We start from the raw sequence: 14,153 nt of genomic DNA, 5'->3' as shown, positions 1-14,153 counted from the left end.
AGAGATGTTCAACAGAAAAAAAAAATGTATACTAGCATAGCCAATCGATTTTTGTGTAGTCCCACTTGTGTACATTTTTGTAATTTTTCTGCCTGTGAGGTCAGGCGATGTTTCACACAAATAAGCCTTCTCAGTCCATTACACAAGATAGATTAGCAGAGATGCCAACTGTTATTTTGACAAAATGCTGGAGGTTTCATTCAAGATATTCTTTTCTCAAATTGTATGACTACACGTCTGTTGCAGGAAAGGTAAAAATGCTGTTTTTCCAACAAAAATTACATGCCTCTACAGCCCTCAGAAAACTACAATGCTGTATACAAGGTTGGCATCTCTGAATTAGGGAAAGGCAAAGAAGATTTCCTATCCTTGAGGCAAGCCATAATTTCACAGCATTAAGGCTGTTTAAATTCACAACTGAAAGATCTGACATTCTTGCATATCAGTATATAAAGGGCAGTGCAAACACATCTACCAGTTATGCTTTGGTATCCCATAGTAGTGACCTGTAAAACTGTTCTTTCCCCCCCCCCCCCCCATTTCCTCTCCCAGGATTATCCATCCATCAGTCGACTCAGCGCTGCGATGCAGGAAAGGAGCATCTTACCCATTTTTGCCATTGGAAAGGCTGGTCCTACCAAGCAAGATCCATACGTATTCTATGAGGTGAGATTGCCCCCTAGCTGCCACTTGGAGAATGTTTCGCCGATTGTTGCTGCTATCCTTTTCGCATGGTTGCTTTTGTTTTTATTCTTTAATTGTCATCATCATCATGACTGGAGAATATAAAAAACCTGCGTGATTTAGGAATCATATTTGTCCGTTGAGATGCATATGACATATTAGTATGTTCCTGGTTACTACTCTCTAAATCTCTCTTTATATTTTGATTAACCCATTGAGAACGGTTTGATTTTTCTGCAACACACATTTCCCATAGACAATTGCCTGAGTATACTCAGGACCTGTCCTCAACGGGTTAAGGGAATGTTGGCAGCCATGTTTTTCCACCACTTCATGTCAGAGGTATTTTTTGGTTGATTAATAAAGATGACATTCAAACAGCCAAACTCTGATATCTACCTCGTGTTGTAGTTTTTTTCAGCATCTAGGGGACATTGATATTTGCACAGAGTTGCCAACTGTTACTCTTTTTTTGTGGTACACTGTATGTTGTACAGAGAGTTTTTTTTTTTTTTTCAAAAATACTGCAGGTTTCATGGAAAATACATTTTCCCCAAAAAAATTGTGTTCCTATGCATGTCTATTGTTGGAAAGGTGTGAAAAATATTGTTTCTCTACCAAAACTGTACCTCTCCAGCCCTCAGAATACTGCAATGATGTTTCACACTCCCTTTTTGTATGAACATTTGGAGCAAAAATAATCGTCTAAATGGGACTCGGCTTCGCCGTAATGTTGAGGACGAGTCCCGAGTATACTCGGACAAGTGTGTAAGGGAAATGTGTGTTGTAACAAAATCAGTCCGTCCTCAATGGGGTAATTTGTACTCAAGATATCTCCTTAGAACACACTGTGATATTTATAAACATTTTTATGCCACCACGAAGTGGTGCCGGAGGCATTATGTTTTCGGGTTGTCCGTCCGTTCGTACGTCCGTACGTCTGTACGTCCGTACGTCTGTACGTCCGTCCGCATTCGTTTACGCGATAACTTGAGTAATATTGACTGGAATTTTACCAAACTTGGTCCATGTATAAAGTATGATAGGGCAATTACTTGGTTAGATTTTGGGTGAAATCGGCCTAAGGCCAAAGGTCAAAGGTCAAGGTCAAATCATGAAATTGTATCCGTTTACGCGATAACTCAAGACTGGGTCGAGCAAATTTCACCAAACTTTGTCTGAGGATGATGTATGATGGGACAATTACTTGATTAGTTTTTTAGTGAAATCAGACAGAGGTCAAAGGTCAAAGATCAAGGTCAAATCCTAAAATTTATCTGTTTACGTGATAACTCAAAACTGGATGAAGCAGCTTTCACCAAACTTGGTCCAAGGATGATGTATGATGGGGCAATTAGTTGAGTAGATTTTTGTGACATTGGTATGAGATCAAAGGTCAAAAGGTCAAGGTCAAATGCTAAAAATGTTATTTCCCCTATATCTATGCAATGCCCAAATATATTTTCTTGGAACTTAGAGTAAACATCAAAAGTTCAAAAGGTCAAAAGGTCAAAGGTTAGGTGAAAATGTTATCACTTTTCTCGCTAATGATTCAATGTATCTTCATGGAACTTGGTATACGCATGTACTGACTGGCAGGGATTATCTAGGGAATTTAGGGGTCATGGGTCAATAGTCGGGGGTCAAAGGTCAAGGTCAACTCCTCAAAATTTTATTATTTTCCTCATATACTAATGTATGCAATGCTTGCATTATTAGTTTTAAAACTTAATATATACATGTATTACCTAACGGAGATTCTCTGGGAAATTTCCAGCCGGAAGGTCAAAGGTTAAGGGTCAAAGGCCAGGTTTGAATGCAAAAAAAAAAAATCTATTTTGTACTGTAATTACACTCTTTCTTCATACCTTGAAAATTACTCAATGCATAAACTTACAAAAGGGTTGGTCAGAAGTCAAGTAAAAATCCTCAATTCCCCAATATACGTGTACCTGCACTCTTAGACAATTATAACAAACCCAGTTCAAGGAAAGTGAAAATTCAAGATATTTCTGACAAACCTGTCATTTCAGCATTTTGCCAGTTATGTGAAACTGTCATCACACATTGTGAAGACATTGTACTATATACACCTATTGGGAGAATCATGCATTATGGCGGAGGCATCAGTCGCCATAGCGACATTTCTAGTTATTTTCTATTTTTGGTATGTCTTTGTTTTTGTACAGGATCTTCCTCAGTATTTCAGTGAGGCTGTTACAGCGAGACTGTCAGCAGATTCATCAAACATTGTTAAGCTGGTTAAAGACATTTACCGGGTAAGTTGTAGTATTGCGAGAGGAAGCACAGGTTTTTTTTCCTTTATCATGAATTGTACATGATAAATTACATAAATATGAGAAAATATTCTGCATGCATTGATGCTAGTTTCAAAAGTATGAAATGTAGGTGTTTAAATTTTGGTCTCTTATGCAGTTTGTAGGATGCTTTCACATTCAATTCAAGAAATAAAATTAACATCTTTTATATAAAAGTGTTACTGTTTTGTAGTTAAATGTACAGTGCCTAAGTTTATGAAAAAATAAAAGGTGAAGGGTCATTTTTGTTCCTACAGAATTCGTAATTTTTTATATATTTATTGTTATTTCAGTTCCATATAGGAAAATTTCCTTTCATTTGATGTACATGTGAATTAAGACAGTACAGTATCATGTTGCTGTGAATGCATGACATGAGGCTGTCTTCAAATTACTCAGTTATACTATGGGGGAAGAGTTGTGACTTGGCATTACAAATATGAGGTACCTATCATCCTAGGTATATACAAAATTTTTTGCCGCTGTCTTGCATTTGCAATACCAAACCATATTTAGTGTAACACCAAATTCTCCATAGGCTAGTGCAGTAAAGTGGCTGTGCAATAATACACGGAATCTTGTCTCATCTGTTGTGGAAATGCTTGCTAAGTGTACAAACTCTTGCAACAAATGCATGTCCAATGTAGTGCAGATTCTGCTTCAAATTCCCACAACTGATTTTTGCAGCTTATGCTTTCTTCAGATAATAATTACGCATATCAGATAATGATTATTTTGGATTTCCTTTATTTCATGGAATACCAGGAAAAATTGTGCTCATTTTCGCTTTGTGCAACATTATATAACTGGTGCAACATTCCGTGGTAACCCATTCATTGCCATCCAATATGAACTGAAAGATTTCTGAAACAAATTGGCAACCATACTTTTTTACATTCAGAATATCACGTCAGCAGTAAAGGTGGAGGATAATTCGACGTCGGTTTTCGACCTGGAGTACACAGCGATGTGTGTGGATGGGGGTGTCTACAAGGGGGTCAGCGAGTGCTCTGGCCTCAAGCTGGGGGACAACGTCACCTTCATGGTGGACGTCACCATGAACGAAGAGGCCTGTACCTCTGAAAAAGATGAGTTTATGTAAGTTGGGTTTTTTTATGTTGACGCAATATTTTACGTTGTGATCGAAAATTCTGTTGTACTATGTTGTCTTAATTGTGATGTGGCTGTGGGGGTTAGGGATTGACATTAGTTTGTGTGTTCCTTGCGATGCTAGCAAACTTTGAGACTGTGCAGCCTGACATTACTTTAGATTTTATGGGGCTGGTGTTAGCATAAGGATGTTCTCCAGTTAGTTCATGCACTTTAAACCAGTTTGATGCAATAACTTTGGGAATAAACACATGATGAACGAACTATATCTCAATGCTGCATTTATTTGTATGTATGTTTTTGATTATACTGTAAAACAGGATATATTCGCGGCATAAAATTTTCGCGAATTGGAGCCGACAGCCCTTTTCGTGGCATGAAATTTTCGCGAATTACCACTGGTGTTCAATGCATGTAGTGTAGATAAAAACTTTCGCGTGCATTTTAATTTCGCGAATTTTGGCGCTCGCGAAATTCGCGAAATTAAAATGCACGTGAAAATTCCTCGTTTTACAGTAGATGTTAACTGATCATTATGATCACTCAGGTAAGTTTGGATATAGGTTAGAATGTAATGCCTGTATTTGACCCTAGATGTGCATTGTTGTATTTGACTTCATATGTCTGCAATATGCTGTTTCTTTCTTTCATTTGCGGTTATATTGTATTTGATCCCTACTATATTATCAACTTGACTATGTAGTATAGCTTAATACATGTATATAGGTTAGTTTGGTTTTTCTCTATCCTATAGATCGATTTTGTGGAGCAGTTTTGTCTATTAAGCCTGTAGTGTTTCATATTGATATTGAATGTTGCCATGTTCATCTTCATAATTACTATGGCTTTAATAATTGACATTTGTCTGTAGCTTCAAAATTGAACCACCGTCACTGGGAGAACAGCTCACCGTGAGGGTAAGACCCATCTGCAGTTGTGACTGTGCCAATGAAACGGTAAGACATCTTGACTTTTAAAATCAAGTCCATTTGTGTAGTTAAGACGGTTCCATGACATTTGCTCCTGCAACAATTGCTCCCATTAAATATCTGCCCGCTATTAAAGCCAAACTTAAAAATTCTACCCACAAACATGACCCTAACCGTAAAAAATCCTAAGCCTCACATCAAACTAAACCTAAAACCCTATCACAACCCTAACCCTATGTACATGGAGAAGATAAGTCCGGAGCAATTGTTGCAGGCGCAAATGTCATGCTACCACTTAGGACACCCATTTTAGTCCACAGTAAACCCCTGATCAGAAGATAATACCTGGCATATTTAATTCACCAGAATGCTTCTCTAGACTCCAGAGGAACTTCTCATGTCTTAATTTGTACAGGTATTATATTTTGTTTCCCCGTGAGAAGTTATAGAATTAAGAAGAGGATGTTATGAATTAAATTGAATGTTGTTTGGCAAGGGACTCTTTAAGTTCTGTCTGCATTTCATCTTTGATTTTGCATGTGTGTGTACATGTATATGATTTGATAATCCTTTACATAATAAAGTGGAAAAGACAAGGTGTATAAGATTACTGTGAAACGAGGAATTTTCGCGTGCATTTTAATTTCGCGAATTTCGCGAGCGCCAAGATTCGCGAAATTAAAATGCACGCGAAAGTTCTTTTCTACTCTTGATATGCATTGAATGCCAGTGGCAATTCGCGAAAATTTCATGCCGCAAAAAAGGCCGTCGGCTCCAATTCGCGAAAAATTCATGCCGCGAATATATCATGTTTTACAGTATGTGTACATGAAACTGAATTCATGAAATAAAATTAAGACAACCAATATTTAGTTCAGCAGCAAGTCAATTGCTTGACACTTGGTTGAATGATAAGTGCCTATAAATATAATAACATGATACAAGTGTAGATAATTATGGATTGATACAAAATAATATGAACACATATTCCTGGAGAGAGAGCCCTTGAAACGGAAGAACACATTCAGTGTTCATTTTTTTTCCTTCGTGTTGACAAAGCTTGTATCTGTCTTGGTGTATCCATCAGTGGCTCAGAAACGAGCGTGTGTGTATTTCCTCATATCCTAGGCGCGGGGCCCTGAGTACTGCAGTAACTTTGGGACATACGTCTGTGGAGCGTGTGTCTGTGACCAGGGCCGGTCCGGGAGGAACTGTGAATGTGATAGGGCCGAGGCGGAGGGCCTGGATCCCAGCTGTGTCTTGTGAGTACACCTAAAAGGAATGCATAGTTATGTTGAAAAATTGCCGTTTTCAATTTTCTTGTTCTCTAGAAAATGGCAAGAACATGCTTTAACACCGAAATGTGGAGAGTTTGTAGGCCCTTTTCAGGGCTACATATGTACCCAAGAAAGCATACTGTATACGCTGTTATTATTGCGTACAGATATTTTCGCGAATGAGGAGGTCACAGACATTTTCGTGAGATGTTGTTTTTGCGAATTGACATGGAGGCCTTCATAAGCGCACTATAGCACATGGTGATATTTTCGTGTGCTGTTAAATTCACGGTCCAGCTGTGATTCGCGAAATTCGCGAAAATGAAATTCTCACAAAAATAACAGCTTATACAGTACGTGGTGCACTATTAAGCCTTCTACCACCCAATGTATCTTTTTGGTTTTGTGCTGTCATAGTTTACTGTTCATTGTTAGCTCAAAAAATCTCCTGCTGCTTTAGTGATTTGAAGGTGACAAATGAAATGATTGCTTTCCCCCATCGTCTGTTTACAGTACCAATTCCTCGTCCGAGGAGTGCTCCGGCCGCGGGACGTGTGTGTGCGGCCAGTGCGAATGTGATAGCAGGGACAATCCCACGGAATCGATATTCGGGGCATACTGTCACTGCGACAACTATCGATGCCGGAGTTATAATGGAAAAATATGTGGGGGTAAGTTTATTAGTCACCATGATGGTAAGAGTTATGGTCCTCGTTTTTATATGTGACCCATTATCACATCACCCTTATAAAAGATGTAGACATCAAGGCAGAGGAAACTACAATTTATAATGATATTTTAATTTTTCCTGAAAAAACACACCAAAAAAAGAGAAGGCATTAGTTCAGGTAGGGCCTACTGAAACTTTAGTAACTACCCCCTGTCAGCCCTTTTAAGTATTCAGTACTTCAAAGAACAAAGAAAAACCAAACATGTTACCATAATTTTTGCATGTCATATATCCTTTACACTTGACTGCTTTTCTAGCTGTAACTGGAAAAATGTTAGTTTTCCTCGTGACCATCTTTATTTGTTTATTTACTGTGATTCATTCTGAGTAGAGTTTACATAATCAAAAAGCTTAATACAATTGTAGCCTCTGGAGAATTTAAAATGTGAGTGTGTAGGAATTTTTTGTTGGGTATTGTCTTTATGCTTTTGATCATGTTTTTAATCATGCTTTCATTTGTATCCCTGGTACATTTATGCATTTTCTGTTATTAAGTTTTAGTGAAGTATGCTTTTTAGCCCTTTTGAGACCAAGAACATTAAGTTCAGTTGTACATGCTGTATTTGAGGAACAGCCTTTTTCAAGAAGTGGGTTTGATGTTCTGTGCTGATCTTTTTGTTGTTGTTTTTTTAATGCAGTTGTTGTGTATTTATTGATTTATTCTAAAGGACCAGACAGGGGAGTGTGCAAGTGTGATCTTGATACAGGCAAGAACTACTGTGATTGTTTAGAGGGTTATGAAGGCCTGGCCTGTGAGTGCCCTATATCCAATGACACCTGCAGAGCTCCCAATGGGGTAAGCTAACAGCGTCCTTCTTTAATTGAATAATTAAATAATTAACCCAGGAATTCCCACAAACCACATATTTCATATTCTTTTAGCCCACTTTGTTGTCAAACTCGACTAGATTTAAAAGACATATTCGTCATGTATAGGCCTACTGGCAACAAACCATCAGAAATCTCGAAGCAGGCATATCTATTCTGCATTTCAGTTTGGCACCAATGTCACTTTTAGTTCTTGTGCTCTGGTGTCTCTGTTGAGAGAAATCAAGTCTACTGTAAAACCAAACATTTTTAAGTGCATGAAACTATTGCAAATTTTGCAAGGAGCCAAGATTCACAAAAAAATAATAAAAAAATAAATAGATTAAAAAAATGCAGAAGTTTCTGTTTATACTATGCATTGAATGTCACTGCAATACTGTGGATGTACTTCATTGCCTGCAACAATGTACAAAAGTTTCATATTGCATGAATGTTTCTGGTGCTACAGTAATTCCACACAATGTTCAGATTTACTTCGATAAACAGATAAATCACATGAACAAAATGGGAGAAGTTTCATCAGAATCAGACATGAATAGTTAAAAGTTCCACACATTTCAGTGAAGAATGATATTTTTTGCAATCACAAATGTATATCAGCTGACGAGATGATCCCATTTGTGACTATACCGTTGGTTGTAGGCAAACATACATGTATGACTATCAAGTTTCTTGGGGATACTGTAGCCACTCCTACAGTGGAGTCAGTTAGGGGATCTGGTGAAGGAAATATGCTTATCAGATGTCCTGATGTATTTTTGTCTCTGCTTTCCTTGAACTAAGCAGTAAACCTCCTGGTTCTATTAAACTGATTCAGGAAATTAGATAGGTAATATCCAGGAAGTAAGCAGAACTGGCCAATATTCCTTGATGTACTACTTATCATGGTCGCATGTTGCTTTTGCCCAGAGCAAAGGAAATTGTTGGAAGAAGGCGTACAATCCATTTATTCTATGACACATTTGGTCTATAATCTTTCTCTTACAAAAGAGGTATTATGATTAATAGTTTTAAAGTAAAACAAGAAAATACTACTGAGAAGTGGGTGAGTGTTAGATACAATAAATGAAAAGTGAGGGAATACCATGGTACATTATTTCAGCTCTATATTGTCAAGAGTACTGATTTGTAGGTGATTTGCAAATGAATTTACACCCAAGATCTGCTGTGCTAGATACATAAAAACAGATACACAGAAGAAATGTTCACCTTTGCATCACTGATTTGATTTCATCACGACTTCACAGGAGATTTGCAACGGAGTCGGGGAATGTGTCTGTGGAGAATGTCAGTGTTCGGACGATAAGTACTCAGGGGCAACCTGCCAGATCTGTCCAGTAAGTGAATTAAGTGACCCATTCGAGAAATGCGACGTAAAGGTACCACTGATCATGACCTCTCATGCAGTGTCCTTGCCAGTAATGATTACAGGAGTTGATGGCGCATTCGTCTCGCTCAGTGGAAAAAAAAGTTGTCTTTCAAATCTCAGGTCATGGTGCATTCCTCTTACACACGAGATTTTTCTGATTTCTCATGGTGAGGTTACAAGCTTCTTTGAGAGTCAATTTTGTGTTATGTTTGTGAAGATGTTCCCCAAATGGATTAGGAAAACCTTTCATTCTTGTTTTTTTTAACCATTAGTGTTTGCATTGCAAGGATTGAACTCAATCTTTTGATTAGCAATATGGTAAACTAATTACCTCCGCCAAGGGAGGAGGTTATGTTTTCGTAACCATTGGTTTTTTGTTAGTTAGTTAGCTTGTTTGTTTGTTTGTCCGTGTGCAAAATAACTCAAAAAGTTGTGCACGGATTTGGATGAAACTTGCAGGAAAGGTTGAGAATGACACAAGGAACAGATAATTAAATTTTTGTAATGATCCGGGAATTTTTATGGATTTTATGAGGGATTTTCGATATTTTGGCAGGAAGGGTCAATGAACTTGGGAGTTCAAGCTGCGCACTTTGAGGTTTGCATGCGTGCACTAGTTTCTGATAGGGCAAGGCGCGCTGCGCAGCTGAGGGTTTATGACGTAACAAAGGCTTCTATATTGGGAAATGAGACACTTTTTCAGCACGCATGCATATGGGTGGAATCTCTGTGGAAGAGCAAGATCATCAATGGAAAGTAGCTGCTTGGCGGAGGTCTGTGCTTTCAGAGTGCTTTTCTAGTTTAATCTGTGTCTCTGTAAATTCCCAACTGTCATGTTTTTAATATCTTGGAGTTGATTTTGATGAGTTGGACTAATGATGGTATTGATGACAATCAAAATTATATCATCATCATAATTATAGTATTTCATGCCACTGTTGTCATTAGCAAATATCATGTCATGCTGTCAAGCATTGTTTGTGGTGCATTCGCAGGATTGTCCTGGAGAGTGTGAGATCAACCAGCCATGCGTCCAGTGCAGGGCCTTCCACAATGGAGCATACAACAAGTCTCAGTGCAAGAAATGCCCCCATCCTATTTATATTGTGAAGGAGCTCAGGAGATCGGATGGTAAGCGTATCTTTCTGCTCATTCATTCATTCATTCATTCATTCATTCATTCATTCATTCATTCATTCATTCATTCATTCATTCATTCATTCATTCATTCATTCATTCATTCATTCATTCATTCATTCATTCATTCATTCATTCATTCATTCATTCATTCATTCATTCATTCATTCATTCATTCATTCATTCATTCATTCATTCACTCATTCACTCATTCCTTTGTTTGTTCTTCCCTCTCTTCTTTCCTCCCTTCCTTTTATCTTTCTTCTATTCTTCTGGCACAACATGCTTGAATCAGTGTTTGCTAACTACTGCTAGTCGCATGTTGCAAACTACAGCTACAAACGGGATCGGCATTGTTCACTCATTTTATGGGGTGTGTGAGGGATTGGCCGCTTTACTGGGTTTGTATCCCACTCCTTGCAAGAAGTGACTTGAGCTTTGTTAAGAACATGAATTTTGTTTCTGTCAAGCATGGGACCTCCACACCAGGTCCTATCCAGGGGATGTACACTATTGCTCAGCTGGGCTGAGACTGCATGGCAAGACTGGCCACCCCTATAACTATCTGATACTTTGCTCTCGGATGGAATAACATAAAATGTCATTTCTATGCGCTGGTAGACAATGAAACATTACTGGACAGAGGGAACAGCAAAAAGCAAGGGGATATGATTTTACTTGCACCATATTGGATAATGATGTGACCTTGTATGTGGTTCACCAAATTCTCTAGAAATGGTCAATTTTCTTGAAAACATCTCATTTTATTTCTGTTGGCCAGTTCTTATTGCCAGATGATGTTGAATTGTCTTGGGAGAGGTGTTCTAAGCAGTGACTTGCTCTATTTAGTGTTTCACAGATACAGATAAATATGGAATGCATCATGAGAATGATGAGACCCAGTGAAGCTCATTCCTAACTTGAGTTGTGAAGACATAGTTCATTATTATTTAAAAGTAGACATTCCAGAGTTAGGTGCATTTTATTCTCATTCTCTCTTCCCCCCATCTGCAAATTACAGGTCATACAGAATGCAGGTATACAGATGACAATGGATGTACAGTCATATTCACCTATGAAATTCTTCCTAATGGCACATACTACCTTGAAGTGCAAGAGTACCCCAGTAAGTATGACTGTTTTAGATTTACTGGCAATGCTTGTTTTATCTTTGTAACTTTCCTCATTATGGGCAATTAACTTTGTCAAGATCTTCTGTCTCTTTTTTATATCAACACCATTTAAACTTAGGAAAGGATTGTCTTTAACAGAAGCTTCAATTATTTAATGTTGAGCTGAAGTGCTGTTGCACAGTAGTTGCATGGCAATATTTGTAGTTGTAAATATTTGATTAAAAGACACACAAAACCTTTTGATTAAATAGTGTCTCTGACCTGAAAAGTTCATAAAGAAAGAAAAACATACATAACGAGAAGCCGAAAACTCACAGAATCATCATAATAGCATTGTTATTTCTGAGTCCAGAGTCATATTTCAAAATAAAAAGTACATTGGAACATTCCATACTGCTTGCTCAAGCTTCCTTTTGTTGCTTTTCCAGAATGAATTCATAATCTTGAGTATTGAATCATAGCAAGTATAGTATCCAGAATTGTCTGTGATATACTGTATACGCCGAATATTTTGCAAGGTTTTTATTTTCATGAATTTCGCGAGTCAGGTGCTGTTTTAATTTCAAAAAATTAAAGACACACAAAATATTGACTCTGATCCCGATGTGAATGTGACATACGCGTGTACACTTGTCCGTTCAGTACGGGACTCCATGATCGCGAATTTATCCACTTGCAAACTTGTCAGGAATTCCTAATTCGCAAAAATTTAGACTCACTAAATATATGGCGTATACAGTATATACTGTTTTTCTTATCATGCTCATACCTGGTAGGATAATTATATCTCAGGCATTAGCTTCTGTATTTGAGTCATTTCCAACCTAACCTGTTGAAATCAGTGAAATATGTTTTCTGTTGAAACTTCTCAAGCATTACTTGAATTGTCTCTTTTTTTCCTTCTCTCTCTGTTTCTGTCCATCTTGTCTGTCTGTCTCTCTGTCCTTCTGTCTGTCTGTCTGCCTCTACTGCACACCTATTCTGCCCACTTGCCACACCTTCCACCATTGCCTTCCACCTGTCGCTACTCATCGCAGTCTGCCCCAGCGCCGCCGGGATGCTCTGGGTGATCCTGGGCATCATCATCGGCATCATCCTGGTGGGTCTAGCCCTGCTCCTCATATGGCGACTCCTCACGTACATCCACGACCGGCGGGAGTTCCAGCAGTTCGAGAAGGAGCGGGCCAACCCGACTTGGGAGGCAGGAGAGAATCCAATTTACAAATCATCAACCTCACGCTTCCAGAACCCCACGTACAAGATGAACTGAGTTTGGCACGAGACTTCGTGGGTCTTCCAAGCTCACCTTTAATACTTGCTTCTGGGATATCAATACTCGTCTCTTTCTCTCTCTTGTCTGTATATGCAGAACTTTTGTAACATCTCCCTTTTTTCAGTGAGCCATCATTACTGGAACATTTTTCAGATTTTTTAGGTAATGTACAGAAGGAAACATAATCGGCCGCAAATTGATTTGATTTTGGCTTCATTGTGCTCGTAGTCTAAAACTCTTCTCACTACAGAGCTGATAGGTCTCATGTTTGTATATGCTGAGCTTCTTTTTAAAATGTTAACTGTCGTAAGTATTATGTTGGGAATAATTTATATTTTGGTTTCTCGAAGAAGCCGAATAGAGTGATAGATGAAAGATGGTATTTTCATAGGTTACATAGCCAAAGAAACGTTATGATCATAATCAGTACTTTTGGTTTCCATTATCAGTACCCTCTCAGCTAGAGGGGAGCGGTCAGCCAAATTTTACCTTGTAAGCTACAGCTGTGTGCACGTGATTACGCTAAATTGACTGAAATCTCCTTTTTGTAGACAGCGGGTGCCAAAAGTGATAGCTGAAGTGAATTTGAAGTATCCTTGTGAACCAAATCATGGCAATAATGTTCAGCTTTAGTTTTCACAAAATGGAAAGAATACAAGGAATCTGGCACCATATCAGTACTGATAAAAAGTGATTTTAGGATAAGTCTCTGTACTGAAAAAGACTCTCAAAGTATTTTGGTATTTTGCAGTCCATCCATAGGAATGACAGTGATATGTGATAACATCTCTTTAAAACTGTCAGTACCATAGGATTGTTCTAACGGTTTATGAGTTGAAGGAGCTTGTGATTAATTTGCCCTTTAAAGGTGGTGGTATTCATTTGAAAATCCTCATGTTGATGATGCAGGAATATGGTGAACAAAGCAGAAGGTGAACTTTGAGCCTTTCTGAGAACTATATTTTAGCTTTAACCCACCACAGAACGGATGTCAAACCCTGAGATTTACTGGTAGAACATTTAGTGTAATCCAGAAAACAGAAGTTAGCTGAGATAGGGTTTAGTACTTGAGGATTGGTGGTACATGTGTATCTTCAACTGCAATTTCCATGGTAGCCATTTCTGCAGCTATCAATATTAATCATATATAAGATAATGATTCACTGTCACATGATCATATTTATCCAATCATTTTCTTGTACTTGACCAACCTATATGATATTGACTGACGAATAATAATCTCAGTACGTACATTCACAAGGTAGCTTTAATAGCAGTATGTGGGTGTACTAATTCATCATGACTGGAACAAGTTAAAGGAGATCCTTTTGGCTGGTAATACATCTGGCAATAATTTGCCATGTT

At 38.1% G+C, this 14,153-nt stretch overlaps 1 protein-coding gene across 1 annotated transcript in view; it reads left to right on the top strand.

The window, feature by feature from the left end:
- LOC139727647 (integrin beta-1-B-like) overlaps positions 1 to 13,555 on the top strand; it is a 31,663-nt gene extending 18,108 nt beyond the window's left edge. The window contains exons 11-21 of the mRNA XM_071638627.1: positions 553 to 666; positions 2,874 to 2,963; positions 3,904 to 4,100; positions 4,984 to 5,068; positions 6,170 to 6,303; positions 6,832 to 6,989; positions 7,717 to 7,844; positions 9,124 to 9,213; positions 10,241 to 10,376; positions 11,404 to 11,508; positions 12,553 to 13,555. Coding sequence (XP_071494728.1) covers positions 553 to 666; positions 2,874 to 2,963; positions 3,904 to 4,100; positions 4,984 to 5,068; positions 6,170 to 6,303; positions 6,832 to 6,989; positions 7,717 to 7,844; positions 9,124 to 9,213; positions 10,241 to 10,376; positions 11,404 to 11,508; positions 12,553 to 12,785 — 1,470 coding nt within the window. The 3' untranslated portion in view covers positions 12,786 to 13,555. The remainder of the gene's footprint in view (positions 1 to 552; positions 667 to 2,873; positions 2,964 to 3,903; positions 4,101 to 4,983; positions 5,069 to 6,169; positions 6,304 to 6,831; positions 6,990 to 7,716; positions 7,845 to 9,123; positions 9,214 to 10,240; positions 10,377 to 11,403; positions 11,509 to 12,552) is intronic.
- Positions 13,556 to 14,153: the final 598 nt, after the last annotated feature.

Source organism: Diadema antillarum, unplaced genomic scaffold, assembly GCF_040938485.1.
Source record: "Diadema antillarum isolate AM-2024a unplaced genomic scaffold, OU_Dant_1.0 seq00000138_RagTag, whole genome shotgun sequence".
NCBI classification, from domain to species: domain Eukaryota; kingdom Metazoa; phylum Echinodermata; class Echinoidea; order Diadematoida; family Diadematidae; genus Diadema; species Diadema antillarum.
This window is presented reverse-complemented; position numbering and strand designations above follow the sequence as displayed.